Raw genomic sequence first — 16276 nt, 5'->3', positions numbered from 1 at the left:
AACATTGCAACAGACTGAATAAAGAAGCTGATAGGAGAATCCGCTGTGTGCTTAATATTAAGCCAGATATTAAAGATATTTACAAAAATGTAAAATAATGCACTCATCTCACTACTCTTTTGCTTTGGTAAAGATATTTATGCTTCATTTAAAAAATACATTATCATTAACATGTAATGAATTTATTGTTACTTTTAAAGCAATTAATAAATATTTTAAATGTCTCAGTTTTAATGTCTAAATGATAAATACTAATAAATATAACCCATATAAACAGAAGGTCTTTGGGGATCTCAATAATTTTTAAGAATGTGAAGGAGTCCTAGGACTGAGAAGTTTGAGAACTACGACACTAGAGACACAGGTGGAAGAGTCCTGTTTGTAAAGAGGGTTGCTCTTGAGACTCCACAGTATCCAAGGACCATACCTGCTTGGCAAAAAATATTGTGTCAAGTCTGGAGTCCTGAACCACAGAGCCTGCTGGTTCTTCTCCTGGCTGCCACTTGAAAAGAAAAATCAACCCATGAACTGGCCTACAAAACAAAAAAATACAAATTAGTGACACCAAACCTTGCTTCTTTTAACACACTGTCAATATGTTAAGTTTTGGTCATTTACTTAACAAATACAATGCAAATGAAGTAAATTTGAGAAATTTTTTAAAGATTTCTATTGCTGTTCATAGTTACTAGAATGTTGCCCAAGACACAGCTAACAAAACTTAAAAAAAATACATCAATTAAAATGGAATTATAATGAAAGGAATAATCTCAAATCTGTGCATTATTCAATTCTACCTTATATTACCTCACTTAAAAACAGAAAGAACATAGCAAAACTAGAAGAAGCTGTTAACCCTAGACTGAATTCTGATATACATGAATAAAGTTCACATAGGATGTTTACAGATAAATGGCTGCTAGCATAAATACTAAGAAATATAGGACGTCACCTTCATATAATTATTGGATGCATGAGCAACCGTCACACTACAGTATGACTGGATGTTGCATCTCACACATAATGAAATCATCACCTCCCCAAAGGAACGGTTGTTGCCCACAAACCGTTAAATCACCACTTTAGGATTCTCTCCAGCCTATCTTTCACCACTGCCTTCCATGCAACAAAAATCTTTCCTATCCCTTAAAGACAGGTCAAATGATGCATCTTTAATTAACCTTCCCTGATCATCCAGCCAGAATTTCTCTCTTATTCCATCTAAAATGACTGCTCTCTTTGTGGGGAAGAAGAAGATAGGGGGGAGGGAACTGTCTCCTTACTATAAAAAACATATCCCCACAGTCCCCATTCCAGGACCTAAGAATGCTCCCCGCAGTGAAAACTCCCTAGCCCTCCATTTGCAATCCAGAGTCAATGCTTGGAGGTTGGGGGTTAAGGAGAGGCCCAGAGAAATCAGGACAGAGTAAGAGGAAGGTACTTCCTGGCATCAATATTTGGAATCTGAACTGTAACCTCCCCAAGAAGCAATGTAATAATGTATAAAAAAAAGTTCTGGGACTTCCCTGGTGGCGCAGTGGTTGAGAGTCCACCTGCCAATGCAGGGGACACGGGTTGGAGCCCTGGTCCGGGAAGATCCCACATGCCGCGGAGCAACTAAGTCCGTGCGCCACAACTACTGAGCCTGCGCTCTAGAGCCCATGAGCCACAACTACTGAACCCACGCACCTAGAGCCCGTGCTCTGCAACAAGAGAAGCCACCGCAATAAGAAGCCCACGCACTGCAATGAAGGGTGGCCCCCGCTCGCCACAACTAGAGAAAGCCTGCGTGCAGCATGAAGACCCAACACAGCCAAAAATAAATTAATTTTTTTTTAAAGTTTTGAATTACTATTAATATACATTATCTGTCAAATACAGTTTTGTAGACTGGCCTATTATTTCATGTGTTTTATGTTAAAATGCGTTCCATGTTCTAACAGTATTGATCTATAAGTGAAAGTTGTAAAAAAATCAACCCATCGGTACTTTGTTGATATGGAATTACAGAGACTTAGTTTTGAATCCCTTGCAAATTACTTATCTATGAGCCTCAGGTTCTTGGTTATAAAATGGGAATAATACCTACCTCACACAGTTGAAAAAAATCTTAAAGGAGATAATGTGTTCAGCCTAAGGTAACCCAAGTAAAATAAACTCATGAAAGTTTGCTTAAGTATAGACATATTACTTTTAACATAAGTAAGAACATACTTACTTTAATTTTTCAAAATTCTCAGGCTCTAAACTCCATATTTCTTCTACTTGGGCTCCTCGGCAACCTGAAATAAGAAATTATTTCTTCAGAAGACAAAATAACTCATTTTTTTTCCTTCGCCACTAAATAAAATATTAACTGAAAGAAAAGCACATTTGGGGGCGATAAGACATGACAAATTAAAATGGTAAAACTGATAAAGCTCACAGTCAAATCCTAGTCCTACCTTTACTATTTCCTAATTATTACAGTGGGAGTATATTCCTTTGACAACTTTAAAAAGTTTCAAGATTTATTTTCACTGGACACCACCCCATGGCTCCTTCTCAGTCTCTCTCAATCTCTGGCTCCTCTTCATCCACTCCCTTCACTCAGCTGCTATGTTTCCACAGCTCTGCCTGCAGCCCCCTTTTTTCCTTACTGTACACTTTATTTTTAAAGTGGTAATAGGGGCATCCCTGGTGGCACAGTGGCTGAGAATCTGCCTGCCAATGCAGGGGACACGGGTTCGAGCCCTGGTCCGGGAAGATCCCACATGCCGCAGAACAACTAAGCTCGTGTGCCACAACTACTGAGCCTGCGCTATAGAGCCCACGAGCCACAACTACTGAAGCCTGCGTGCCTAGAGCCCGTGCTCCGCAACAAGAGAAGCCACCGCAATGAGAGCCCGCACACCACAACAAAGAGTAGCCCCCGCTCGCTGCAACTAGAGAAAGCCCACGCACAGCAACAAAGACCCAATGCAGCCAAAAATAAATAATAAAACAAATTAAAAAATAAAGTGGTAATAAATAGCTACCACTTAACAGTGAATTTCAGAACACTATTTAGTTCTGACTCTTTTCCTAAATTCCAATTCTATACTTTAAAAATTTAATTTAATATCAACCACATCAGAGTCCCCCAAATATGTTCTTCTTCTACAACAGTGGTTCTTAACCAGGATGATGTTTTTTATGCCTCTGCACCCCCAACCCCCGCCAGGGAACATCTCAAAATGTCTGAAGACATTTTTACTGTCCCTACTGTCACTTGGGGGGCGGGGAGGTAGCATCTAGTAGGTAGAGGCCAGAGATACTGAACATCCTACATTGCACAGAATAGCCCCTGACAACAGAGAATTATCTGCCCCAAAGTGTCAAGACAAAATGAATTATCGGGCCCAAAGTGTCTAATCCCTGCAAGGCAAGGCAAGAGTACCAAGGTCGGGAACTGTGCTCTAGTAGTTCATATGGTGGTAATGGTGTACTGGTTAAGAGCCTGGCCTCCAAACTGCCAAGGTTTGAACCATGGCTCCTCCATTTACCGGCTATATGACCACTGAACCTCTCTGTTCCCCATACTCATAGAGCTGTTGTGAGAAATAAATGAGATAACTTACTATCTCATAAGGTAATTTATTATGCATGAGATACATTTAATACAATGCCTCGGCAAAATGTCAGGTAGCATTATGATCACAACAGAAAAAAACAGCCGTATTTACCAGTAACTGCAATGTGTAAAGTGCTCTGAATGCATTTTCTCTAATCCCTGCAAGGAAAGTATTATATGGAAGAGGCTTAGGGATGTTAGGTGTCTTATCTAAATTCACTACAACTAATATATGCCAAAAAGTTAATTAAAACCCATGTCTGGTTCCAAAGTCTGGGCACTTTCTATTGTTCCAGATTATTTTCAAGTGAGTGCTGGAGAAGCCTTTAGATCACATGCAAAAATCTGTGGTTTAAAAAAAAAATACTGGACCAACCAACTATGTGACTTTGGGCATTCATACCATTCAGTACCTCAATTTGCTCTGCTCAGCAAATATCTATTAGCTCCCACCCAAGCATTAAAGATACAGGTACAAGGAGAGTTACTTCATTATTTGTAGTAGAGAAGAACTAGAAACAACCTGAATGTCTAGAACAGGTTGCTAGACGTCCACATACATTAAGTTGGGAAAAAAAGCTTGTTTAAGTGTGAAGCTATATTTATACGTGTTATCAAGAAAGGGCACAAAAGAACACTAATGCACTTAACACTGGTTATGCTATTGGAAATCAACTGCAAAAAGGCCAAACGTTAAAACATTGCACATATCATACAAAAACACAACAAAAGTCACTGAATTAAAAGAGCCCCAAAATCTTTTGCAAAGGTATAATTTCAAGTGGTGACACTGTTTAAATAACCTTATGTTAGACACATACATATCTCTGTGTATGGAAAACATAGTACTTAATTGTTAGCATCTATCTCCTTATATACATTCAATTCTAATAATCCCCCTATGTACATTCAATTTCAAATAATGCATGGTATAATGGAAAGAGAAATAAGCAATGATTCAAGAGAACTGGGTTGTAATTCTAGCACTGCCTTTAAGTTCTTTACCTTGAGTGAGAACATGTCTTTGAGCCTCACTTTCCTGTTTAAAACAAGAATACTACCTGCTTCATCCAATCCACACAATTCTTGTGAGGTATACGTTCTCAAATACCAAACACAAAGAATCACCGTGCTGATTCCTCTAATATATTTTAGTAAAAAGTTGAGTGGGGTGGGGGGTAGGCTTTAAAAAGTTAATGATTCACTGGTATTTAACAAATACATTCAGTCCTCTGTATCCAACGGGTTCTGGGTCCGCGGATTCAACCAACCGCAGGTTGAAAGTATGTGCCAAGCATGGTATTAGGCCCTAACAAGGACAGGAAATAATAAACTATTTTAACAATGCTTAACAACTTCAACCTAGTAGGAAACAAGCTCATATAACTCAAAGACTGTGCAGTCTGCATATTTTGCATATAAAAGGTACACGGGATGCGTTATGGAAGTTAAGAGGTAGCCAACTATCCTTGCAGATCAGAAAAAACTTTAATGTATAGTTAAACTGGGGGACTTCCCTGGCGGTCCAGTGGTTAAGACTCCCTGCTTCCAATGCAAGGGGCTCGGGTTTGAACCCTAGTCAGGGAATTAAGAACCCACATGCCATGCAGCCAAAAAAATTAAATAAATAAATAAATAATTTAAAAATAGTTGAACTGGGTCTTAAATAGGATGACCAAATAATCTGTCATTCAAACCAGATCACTGCTTTTATTAAATTGATTTTACTTAATAGGACATTAAATAAATTTTTAAATTAAAATGTTTTAAAATATTTATATCTTGACTAACACATTTGTATTATAGTACTGGTGGCTCCATAAAACAGTCTATTCAAAAACCAATTCTAAAAATAATTTTCTTAATAATATACCTGGAGTCTTTCTCCCCAAGAAAAATACTCTTGGGGAGTATTTTTATAGCCTACATATAAGGCTATACTGTTTATTTATTACCTCTTGAGTGAACTTTGGTAATTTGCGTCTTTAAAGGCATTTGGACATGTCATCCAAGTTGTCAAATTTATTTGCATAAATATTAAAATATTCACTTATCCTTTTAATATCTGTAGAATCTGGGACTTCCCTGGTGGTGCAGTGGTTAAGAATCCGCCTGCCAACGCAGGGGACATGGGTTCAATCCCTGGTCCGGGAAGATCCCACGTGCCACGGAGCAACTAAGCCCGTGAGCCACAACTACTGAGCCTATGACCTAGAGCCCATGAGCCACAACTACTGAGCCCATGTGCCACAACTACTGAGCCCATGTGCCACAACTACTGAAGCCCTCACGTCCAGAGCCTGTTCTCCGCAACAAGAGAAGCCACTGCAATGAGAAGCCTGTGCACTGCAACAAAGAGTAGCCCCCGCTCGCCGCAACTACAGAAAGCCCACACACAGCAACGAAGACCCAATCCAGCCAAAAAATAACTATTTAATTTTTTTAAAAAATCTGTAGAATCTGTAGTGATGTCATCTCTCTTATTCCTGATATTGGTCATTTGTCTCCGCTCTTTCTTCTGATCAGTCTGACTACAGGTTTATGCATTTTATTGATCTTTGAGAAACCAGCTTTTGGTTTCATTGACTTTCTCCACTATTTTTCTCTTTTCTGTTTTACTAATTTCAACTCTGATCTCTATTACTTCCTTTTATCTGCTTACTTTAGGTTTAATTTACTCATCTTCTTCTAGTTTCTTGAAGGGAAAGCTGAGGTCACTGATTTGTTGTAGTAAATCTAGTCCCTGTTACTCTATCTTGGCTGGAAGCAGAAATATACAGCCTCTATTTTTAATTAGTAGACTATCCTAGTTTGCTTTGCTGCATTTATGAATTATGTATGCATTGTATCAATTAAAAGTATAGTTCTACTCCAACAGTTTCTTAATTTAATAAGAACTTTGTTTTACCATGACGTTATATTCCACCAAAAATTTTATTTAATATATTCACTGAACTCACAAATAATTTCCCCTTCAATGAAGAAACTTAAATCTACAATAGCATTCATAATACAATAAGATGTTTCACTTTTGAAAGAATAAACTTCCAAAGGTTTTTTTTTTTTTTTTTTTTTTTGCAGTACGCGGGCCTCTCACTGTTGTGGCCTCTCCCGTTGCGGAGGCTCCGGACGCTCAGGCTCAGCAGCCATGGCTCACGGGCCCAGCCACTCCGCGGCATGTGGGATCTTCCTGGACCGGGGCACGAACCCGTGTCCCGTGCATCGGACTCTCAACCACTGCGCCACCAGGGAAGCCCCTAAAGGTTTTTTAAATCCGTGAATTGAATGAGGAAAAAAGAAAATGACTGGAATAAACTCAGTCTCTTTGAAGCATCTGATGGTGATATACAACTACCATCATTTAACTTTTTGCAAAGTTCTTCTTCTGCTAATTAAACCAGTCTAATAACTACAGCTTCAGTTTTCATTTGTGCAGGTACAGAAGGTGCAGTTCCATGGCAGTCTCTTATGCATGCTTTTATTTAAATCATTTTCAATTCCAAGTTTTCTGCACGTACGAAATTGGAGCAAAAGCTGTTAACAGAATGGACTAATTTTAAAATAAACAAATTTGCCTGATACAACGTTTCTTAAGGTTAACTCTAACATGTCATAATAGTTAAGGTTTTGAAGGTAAAGTTTATGGCTTAAAACCTGCAGACATCTCAAACTCAGTGTATGTCCAAAGCTGAACCCACTTTCTTGTCCATTAAGCCTACTCTTCTCTTGTACTTGTACTTCACCAGTCTCCCAAGCTAGAAACTAGAGTCATTGTCACCTCTTTTTCCCTACATCCCAGTAGTTAACAGTCCTGTGGATTTAAATATAGCAAAAATTATTGAATCGACCTCCTCCTCTCCAAATCACTACTTTATGTGTGGAGCCAATCATCTCAAATTCTGACCATTTTAAGAGGCTTCTAGCTTCTCTTACTTCACGCCAATCTACCCTGCACACTACCAGTAGTAAATCTTTTTAAATTATAAAAATATCATTTCAGCCTTGAAATATCTTTGACAGTTAAGTCCCCAGGGACTACAGGGCAATCCATACTACACAACATGGCACACAATCTGGCCTCAGTTTACCTTTTCAGCTTCGGATTGAAATACTCCTGAAGTCTGTTACATTATGTTTTAGTCACTTTCCCAGCTGTTCCCTAAGTCATATACTTTACCACCACTACTGTTTATACCTTTCCTTCTGCCTGTGCTCTTCCACGACCTGTGTGTACCTACTCTAATGTAGCAATTAATATGCCATATTATAATTTGCTTGTCAGTTCTTTAGAACAGCAGTCATGCTTTATTCACATTAAAAATATCCAAACCCTACCAATGTGTCAGACATAGCAGGTAAACAATATATGCCCAATACAAGATATCCAAACAGTCAGCTACGTACAACAAACAGTTATCTATATCAATGTTGAATTTCCACCTCAAGTACAAGTTTTAACGTAAGAGCTAAAATTAATACTTGAGAAATAACAGATAAAAATAAACTTACAGCCAAAGAAGAGCTGCAGGGACAGGGAAGGCTACAAAGTCAAATATGTTGGGTACTTAGGACCAGAGATAAGGAACAGAGTCAGAAAGAAATTACGAGGTAAGCATGTGGCCTCTGGAGCACTAGGTGGAGAAAGCACACTTCCCCGGAGGCCACAAAATGAGCAGAACGAGCGAGGTGGTCCGTGCGTCCCACGCGGCCAGCCTGTGCGGACGTTCGCAGGGCTGGGCACACACTCGAGGGGTTCTGCTCCGAATAACTCGAATGTCAGGTTCCGGGGCGGCTTGGGCCTTGGACACCCCACCCTCGACAAGGCGCATCCGACTTTTCCTGTAGCACCGATGCCCTGAGACACGTACCTGGGCACCCCTGCCCGGAATGGGGGCGCCCCGTGGTGCAAAGGGAAGAATCGGTACGTAAAGTGGGGGTGGTGGGAACCGGGGCTCAGGTCAGTGAAGCTAGTACTGGAGCGCCGAGTTCCGGGGACACGCTCCTGCCCTCGCGGTGTGGCTCTCAGATCACCACGGAAACGCGACTGGCCGGGACCAAGGAGGGACCGGAGCCCTGCCTTTCCCCCTCCCCGACTCCACGGTTAGAGAGTCGCCTCCCTTCAGACGCTGGGCGGCGGCGGCCCCAGGGAAGCACTCCGTGCCCAGATCAGGCCTCCTCCCGTGACCCCCGGCCCAGGACGGTCCCCTTGGCTCTCACCGAATCCTTTAATGAGCTCGGTGAAGACCCCGGGGTCGCTTTCCATGAGGCACCACTCCCCAGCATTGCCCGTCATGGCCCCGGCCACACACCGCCCCGCTCCACCTCCGGCTCCGGCACCCCCCAAATCCAGCCGCCTCCGGCCACTGAGCTCTGCAAACCCGCCGTTGGCTCGTCAACCTCACGTCACCCCGCCTACTTCCCGACAGCCTCCGGGCGCCGTCACCTGCAGCGCGACAGAGAGCGGGAGGACGCTCTAGCCACCCAAGAGACGGCGAAACTCTTTCTGGGCCGCGCAGGACCCTGAGCCGATTCCGAGGGGCCAGGGCCGCCGAGAAAGGGCGGGATTTGGGGCGCCGGAGGAGGGAACATCCGGGACTCTCGCCAGTCTGGGGCGGGGGCGGGGCACGCCCAGGTGGGCGGGGCTCGTTCCCGGGAGCCGAACCGGGAGACCCGGGCGGCGGAGTCGGAGCAGGCGCCACCCCTAAGGCTGATGCGCGTCGTCTTTCGGCGGCGTGGCGCAGCGCTTCTCCCGGTGGCGCGGCGGCTTCGGAGGATCGGCCGCCGGGCACAGGTGAGGACACCGCGAGCGGCCGGCTGGCCGGGGCCCTTTGTGCGGTCTGAGCGGCGCCTGGGTCCGGCCGGTCCTCCGTGGCCCTCACCCCGCATCCCCGCGGCCGAGGCCGGAGCAGACGCTGCGCCGACCAGTCTCCCTCCCCGCCTCCGTGCCCTGCCGTCCTGGGTGGTTAGACCTACACCTCTGCTGGGCCGGGCCCTTCCCGAAGCGGGGGTCGCTCCCGCTTGTACTTGCGGAGCTTCTCGCAGGCCGGCGTCCCAGGGGCCCGCTTTCCTCCTCCCCCTCCTTCTCCTCCTCCTTTTCCTCCTCCCGCCGCTGCTGCGCCGAGAGGCGTTGCCCGGCCTCTGGGCTTCGGGAAGAAGGATCTTTGTGAGAAGACCGAGGACGAAATTTGTCCTGGAGGGAATGACGAGGGACAGGAGACGATCCGTCCTGTCGTCGGTGGGGCTGATAGACAAGTGTAAAGGCGCGCGATGCCTCCAAGGCACATGAGGTTGAAAAATGTAGTGTGTTCATCTGAAAATATTTGTAATGGTCTTAAGACTAAAAGATGCGTTAAACCAAAAATGGCTGTCTTCACTAAATCACGAAACCCCATTCACCAGGCCCTTGCACAATAGTAATGTTAAAACTAAAATCTTTCAGAGTAGTAGTGTTTATGCATCACTCCTTAAAGCTCTGACTTCCAAGAAGGGCCCTTGGCTTCCAGAAAAAAAAAAAAAAAAGCTTTACTTGGTAAAACTCGGATTCTTTGCTTCTCAAGCAGGAGGACCTGTGCCCTGGAATAAGGGAACCTTGTCCTGCAGGACTATGTGAAGCTACGAAATAAACATGATCATTTTACTGAGAGAAACAGCGGCACAACTTTTATATGAAAACAACCGTGGTTATATTATGGAGTAGAAGACAAAATGTATGTCAGGGGTTAGATTAAAAAAAAAATTTTTTTTTTGGAAACTTTCTTGAAGTTTGCGCCTCGGAGACTGTGTCTTCAAGCTGGTGGGGGGCGGGAGAGGTATCTGTTCTGTTAAATATACTTAAATGGGAAAGTCTGTGTGGCACAGGAGTCTAGCCTTATTTCCTTATGAACCATGCCTGGAATGAGTGTCATCAGAGCCCAAAGCTGTTTGCAGGAATTTGCCGTATTTTCTTAATCTGCAGTATTGCTGTGAACTTGAAAATGTTTTTGGTGCTAAGTAACTATTGAATACATCAAAAGTAACATCTGATACCCAACTGAACATGGTGCCTATTGTAGAAAGACCAAACTGAAAGTTTAGCCCTTAAAACAACCTATAAGTAATCAGAATGGGGGGGTGTCAAATTTCTTTATGTTGTTAACATTTAATCCTAAGAGGTCACGTAAAAATCCAGATTTCTGAGTTTTTGAGAAAAATGAGAAGATCTGGCAATATGAGGCCCAAACTACATGACGGCCAGTTGGCTAAAAGGTGTATTCCTTCAGGATGTCATGCTGTCATGTCTGCTCCAGTTCCTAACCACTTTTTTTTTTTTTTTTTTTGCGGTACGCGGGCCTCTCACTGTTGTGGCCTCTCCTGTTGCAGAGCACAAGCTCCGGACGCGCAGGCTCAGCGGCCATGGCTCACGGGCCCAGCCGCTCCGAGGCGTGTGGGATCCTCCCGGGCCGGGGCACGAACCCGTGTCCCCTGCATCGGCAGGCGGACTCTCAACCACTGCGCCACCAGGGAAGCCCCTTCACCACTTTTTATTGCATCACCCTTGACTTGATTAGCTCATGTCCATTTACCAGTCTGAGTGATACAGCTATATGAATTAGTGACCCCCGTGTTTACAGTATTGTTTCTTTCAAACTGTCTTGCTCTCATAGATGTAAGTCAGCTTTGACTCCATTTAAAAAGGAATAAGCTGCAAACTTGTTTGACCTCTTGGGATGAAAGGGAGCCTTTTCAAGTGACAAATGATCAAGAGACTTGGGAAAGATATTTAGATGTGTACATTCAAGAAGAATGTAGGAATCCGTAGAAGTAATATATTATTAGCACTGTTAAACGTTACTATAGATGTTCTAGTTCCAGCGAATAAGAAGAAGAACTAGTGCTATTGCATACTGTGTATTACTGCCATTCACTGGTTTTGCATTCAAAATTAGGGAAAAGAGAAGTGGGCAATGTATAAAATATCCACAACCAATTTCAGAGTGTGGCCGTGTTTTTAATGATATTGTGATCTGTTTGATTTCCTCTCAAAATTTTGATTTATAGACGTTTAATACAACTTTAGCTGTATTACATTTCCTTGGAGGGGTGTTGCTTTAAGAGCACCGAAGAACGGGTCAGGCCAACTGAAAGAAGAATTAACTATCTTTTGTTTGTTTGTTTGTTTGTTAATCTGGATTTACAACACTTGATTATTCAGGAGTGGATTAATTGATGACCAGGCTTTGACCTCACTCACTGCCCAACTGCCTTCTAAACCACTGACACTGGAGCTTAAGCTTTGAGAAGGGTGATGATAACATTTGGGGAAGGAAGAAATTAAGGTCCTGTATATGTATGTCTGTGTGTATCTCAAATTTCTTTCTAAAGACAAATATAAAAAATGTAGGGTTAAATATCACTTAAATGCTTATCTATTTAAATAACTTTCCAAATATATTTCACCTAGCCAATTTTTAATTTTTTCTAATAACAGATTTTTGAGATAGAATTCACACATCACATTCAGTGGGTTTTAGTATATTCACAGAGTTGTGTAACCGTCACCGCTATCTAATTTCAGAACATTTTCATCACCCCTAAAGAAACCCTTTACCACTTTGGAGAACAATCTAGCAGGTCCTCAAAAGGTTAAATATAGAGATATAATGATGCAACATTTTACATTCCACTAGCAGTATATGAAGGTTCTAATTTCTCCAAATCCTCGCCAACACTCATTTATTATCATTTTGATTATTGCCATTCTAGTAGGTGTGAAGTGGTATCTCATTGCAGTTTTGATTTGCATTTCCCTGATGACCAATGATATTCAGCATCCATTTTTGTGTTTGTTGGCCATTTGTATACCTTCTTTGAAGGCATACCTAGATAGGTTCTCTGCCTATTTTTTAATTGGGTTATTTATCATTTTATTATTTAGTTATGAGTTCTTTATATATTATAGACACAAATTCCTTATCATATGTATGATTTGCAACTATTTTCTCCCATTCCATGGGATGTCTTTTTTGCTTGCTTTGTGGTGTCTTTTGAAACACAGTTTTAAATTCTGATGAAGTCCAGTCTATTGGTTTTTTTCTTTTGTCACTTACAGCTTTGGTGTCTGTATTTTAAGATCAACTCAGTTCAGTTCCAGAGTTAGCATCAGATCCCCCAAGTGAAAGGGCAGGATCCCAAACAGATTGCCCTTACTTCAGACAACAGCTTCAAATAAGGTCCCAGTCCACCCAACTAGGCTTCCCACAATGTGCTCAGGGTCAGTAATTCACTAGAATGACTCAACTCCCTAAAAGCACCATCCTTATGATTACAGTTTTATTATAAAGGATGCAGCTCAGGCACAGCCAAATGGAAGACCCGCTCAGGCCAAAATCTGGAGGCAGTAGAGGGATTCCTTCTGTTTGTAGAATCCTGGCACATCACAGTCCCAGCACATCAGTGTTCACCAACTGGGAGTCTCTCCTGAACTTTTTTTTTTTAAGATTTATTTATTATTTATTTTATCTTATTTATTTTTGGCTGCATCGGGTCTTAGTTGCGGCGTGTGGGATCCTCATTGAGGCACGCGGGATCTTTCGTTGGGGCGCGTGGGCTCTTTATTGTGGCGCTCAGACCTCTCTAGTTGTGGCATGTGGGTTTTCTCTCTCTACTTGTGACGTGCAGGTTCCAGAGCAAGTGGGCTCTGTAGTTTGCGGCACTCGGGCTCAGTAGTTGGAGCGCACAGGCTTAGTTGCCCCGCGGCATAAGGGAGCTTAGTTCCCTGACCAGGGATCAAACCCATGTCCCTTACATTGCAAGGTGGATTCTTTACCACTGGACCACCAGGGAAGTCCCTCCGCTGTACTTTGTTGTCCAGAGTTTGTATGTGGGGTTTCATGACTAGGCATGATTGATTAATTCATTGACCCTGTGGTTGAGGTAAGTCGCTGGCCTTCCTTCCCTCCTGGGAGGTTGATCTGGCCTAAAGTTCCAACCTTCTAATCAGATGATTGGTCTTTATGGTGACCCCCAACTGGAAGCAATCCAAAGACCCAGGATGAGTCACCTCATTAGCATAACAAAGATACTCCCATCAATCAGGATATTTCAAGGTTTTTTTTTATTAACTCTTTTTAAATTGAATAAAAGATTCTTTAAATTCTATAGTGCTTTACAGTTTTCAGAAGTTTCACACATATGATTTCATATAGTCCCATAATAACCCTTTTTTTTAAGCCTCTACCCCTATATTTCCCCTTCCCTCTTCCTTCTCCCCACTGTAACCACTAGTTTCTTCTCTGTATCTGTGAGTCCGCTTCTTTTTTGTTTTATTCACCAGTTTGTTGTAATTTTTAGAGCCTGCATGTGATACCATACAGTATTTGTCTTTCTCTGTCTGACTTATTTCACTTAGCATAATGCCCTCCAAGTCCATCCATGTTGCTGCAAATGGCAAAATTTCGTTCTTTTTTATAGCTGAGTAGTATTCCATTGTGTATGCATATACCACATCTTATTTATTCATTCATCTGTTGATGGACACTGAGGTTGCTTCCATACCTTGGCAATTGTAAGTAACGCTGCTATGAACATTGGGTGCGTGTATCTTTTCGAGTTAGTGTTTTTGTTTTTTTCGGATATAAACCCAAAATGGTATGTGAAGCCCTGTGAGAACCATGGACAAAAATCAGATATTCTTCTTTTTTTTTTTAACACAATTTTTAAAGTTTACAAATTATTCATTTAACAAATATGACTGATAAGCAGGAATAGCCAGGTTGAAGTAACACCAGAAAGAGTGTGTTTTGTTAAATCTAAAGGAGAGGCCAGCAATGTCAAAAAATTTCTACTGGAATTAGCAATTAATGTTATCAATCTTTGAGAAGGCTCTTAGCCTTTTTGGATTGAAAGGCAGAGGTAAATGCCATATTGAAAAGGGGGTACAAACACATAGAAAAAGCAACATCCACTGCACCAGGAGTTTCAGCCTGTGCTGTACTCAGTCACTATAAATCAGTCCATAATGACTAATGTAATATGATCATTTCGTCTCTGACACCACCTGAAGCCTAGGCCTGCGCTGACATAATCTACTTTATGTCAGCGCTTTATTTGGAATATTGACACTGCTGTTTCCGGCACAATTCAAATCACTGTCCCCCTTAGTCACATTCACAATGTGAGGCTTTCTTCCCAGCACTTATCTCTGCACCATTGTGTGTTCCCCCCTCTGAGACCCAGTCTGTCATTGCTCCCTAACTCACCCAATTTCCCTGCATTGACTCCCTCAAACGGATCATTACCCATAACCTTCACCCTTAGTGGAGGAGATACCTCTTCTGCTGTCAAGGGCTAGTCTCAGCCTGGATGCTCTGAAGCTTCTTTCAGGGATCTCATTCCCTCACTTACGCCCTTTCTCTGCTGTCTTCACCTCTCCAAATTGAAGTTTGAACCTCAACCTCAGTGTCCTCTCATCTGAAAAGGTAAAAAGATTTTTCCTCTAGCTCCTGCCTTCTCTCTTACCTTCCCTTTAGAACGTTGCTTCTGTGCAAGAGTAGTCTACCTGTGAAGTCTCTTCATCGCTGCATGCCCTCCTGACCTCACTAGAATCAAGCTATTTCTTGCAGCGCCCAACTGCGATTGCCTTTCCTCGGCATTCCTGTTGCCAACTTCAGCCTTACTTGATTGCTGAGCATTTGACATTACCAGCCATTCACTCCGTGAAATTCTCTTCCTTGTGGTCTACGCTACCACTGTCTCCTGATTTTAAGTCTATGTGCCTCTCCTTCCCTTTCTTCTTCAAAGGGCCCTTTTCTCCTCAGCTATTTTTTAATTGTTAATACTCACCAGGATTCTGTCTTTAGCCTTCCCCACAGTATATAAACATGCTCAAGCTTGTATCATCTTCAGAACAAAATATCTTTTACCTGTGTTCCTCTTTAAGCTACTACCTTACCTGTCAACATTTCTTCGCAGTATATTTAGTTCCTTTTCTAAAATTTAAAGACACAGCAAGATTTCATGTACCCCTTCCTGGAATGTGCTCCCCAAACTTTATATGCCAGTTTTTCAGTCTTCCTGGATTATTGAGACAGCATTATTTTACCTTCCTCTGCTCATTCACTTTTCTGTTAAAGCACTTGATTACAGCTTGCTTTGTATTATGTATAAATTTCTACCTCATCAAATAGACTGTGATTTACCTGAGGGCAGGAAAAAAAGTTTTTAAAATCTTTTTAATGGAACAGAAATCTCCTTCACGCCTCACACACAGTATGCAGTAAATGCTGGTTGAGGATTTTTTGTTGGTTGTTTGCCATGGGGAGAAGCCCAGTGCACTGTAGTGGCCCAGGCAGGAAACCTGAAGATAAACAGCTGTCCTATAGTGAGAGAAGCGGTGGACCGATAAAGTAGTGGATGATTGTGGTTACTCCCTTTGGAGGAGAAAAAGGGATATTGCTGCCAGACAGCTAGTTCTAGTAGCTTCAGAGATAATGCAAGGAGGAAAATGTGGGTAGTCACAGATGAAGTAAACTATAAATGAGCACGGTTGATACAGGATGTTAATCAGTTAACATGCTCTCAGCTACAGGTAACAAAACTTATCAATGGCTTAAACAATAAGGATATACTTATGATATATTAGGACATTTCTAAGTAGGGCAGTTACAGGTAACTTGATGATATCAATGACCCAGATTCCTTCTTTTT

The 16276-nt window shown here is 42.3% G+C and overlaps 2 protein-coding genes across 9 annotated transcripts in view; one reads left to right on the top strand and one right to left on the bottom strand.

Annotated features, from left to right (window-relative positions):
• UCHL5 (ubiquitin C-terminal hydrolase L5) overlaps positions 1–9015 on the bottom strand; it is a 46881-nt gene extending 37866 nt beyond the window's left edge. For 3 of the 6 annotated variants that reach the window (XR_016391947.1, XM_022579208.2, XM_089906667.1), the window contains exons 1-3: positions 8810–9014; positions 2219–2282; positions 428–533 (exon numbers count right to left, since the gene is read on the bottom strand). Coding sequence is in view for 5 of the 6 variants with exons in the window: in XM_022579208.2 (XP_022434916.1) it covers positions 428–533; positions 2219–2282; positions 8810–8885 (246 nt within the window). In the remaining variant the exon portion in view is untranslated. Of the gene's footprint in view, positions 1–427; positions 534–2218; positions 2283–8809 lie in introns of all 6 variants that reach the window. The other 3 variants (XM_089906651.1, XM_022579206.2, XM_022579207.2) reach the window with 3 other exon arrangements.
• A 220-nt stretch (positions 9016–9235) lies between these two features.
• RO60 (Ro60, Y RNA binding protein) overlaps positions 9236–16276 on the top strand; it is a 26009-nt gene continuing 18968 nt past the window's right edge. Inside the window, exon 1 of one of the 3 annotated variants that reach the window (XM_022579204.3) lies at positions 9236–9383. The gene's annotated coding sequence lies outside the window, so the exon portion shown is untranslated. The remainder of the gene's footprint in view (positions 9384–16276) is intronic. The other 2 variants (XM_089906620.1, XM_089906628.1) reach the window with 2 other exon arrangements.

Source organism: Delphinapterus leucas, chromosome 1 (genome assembly GCF_059928025.1).
Source record: "Delphinapterus leucas isolate spDelLeu-1000000601 "Yukka" chromosome 1, BTC_Dleu_Yukka2, whole genome shotgun sequence".
In the NCBI taxonomy this organism is placed as follows: domain Eukaryota; kingdom Metazoa; phylum Chordata; class Mammalia; order Artiodactyla; family Monodontidae; genus Delphinapterus; species Delphinapterus leucas.
This window is presented reverse-complemented; position numbering and strand designations above follow the sequence as displayed.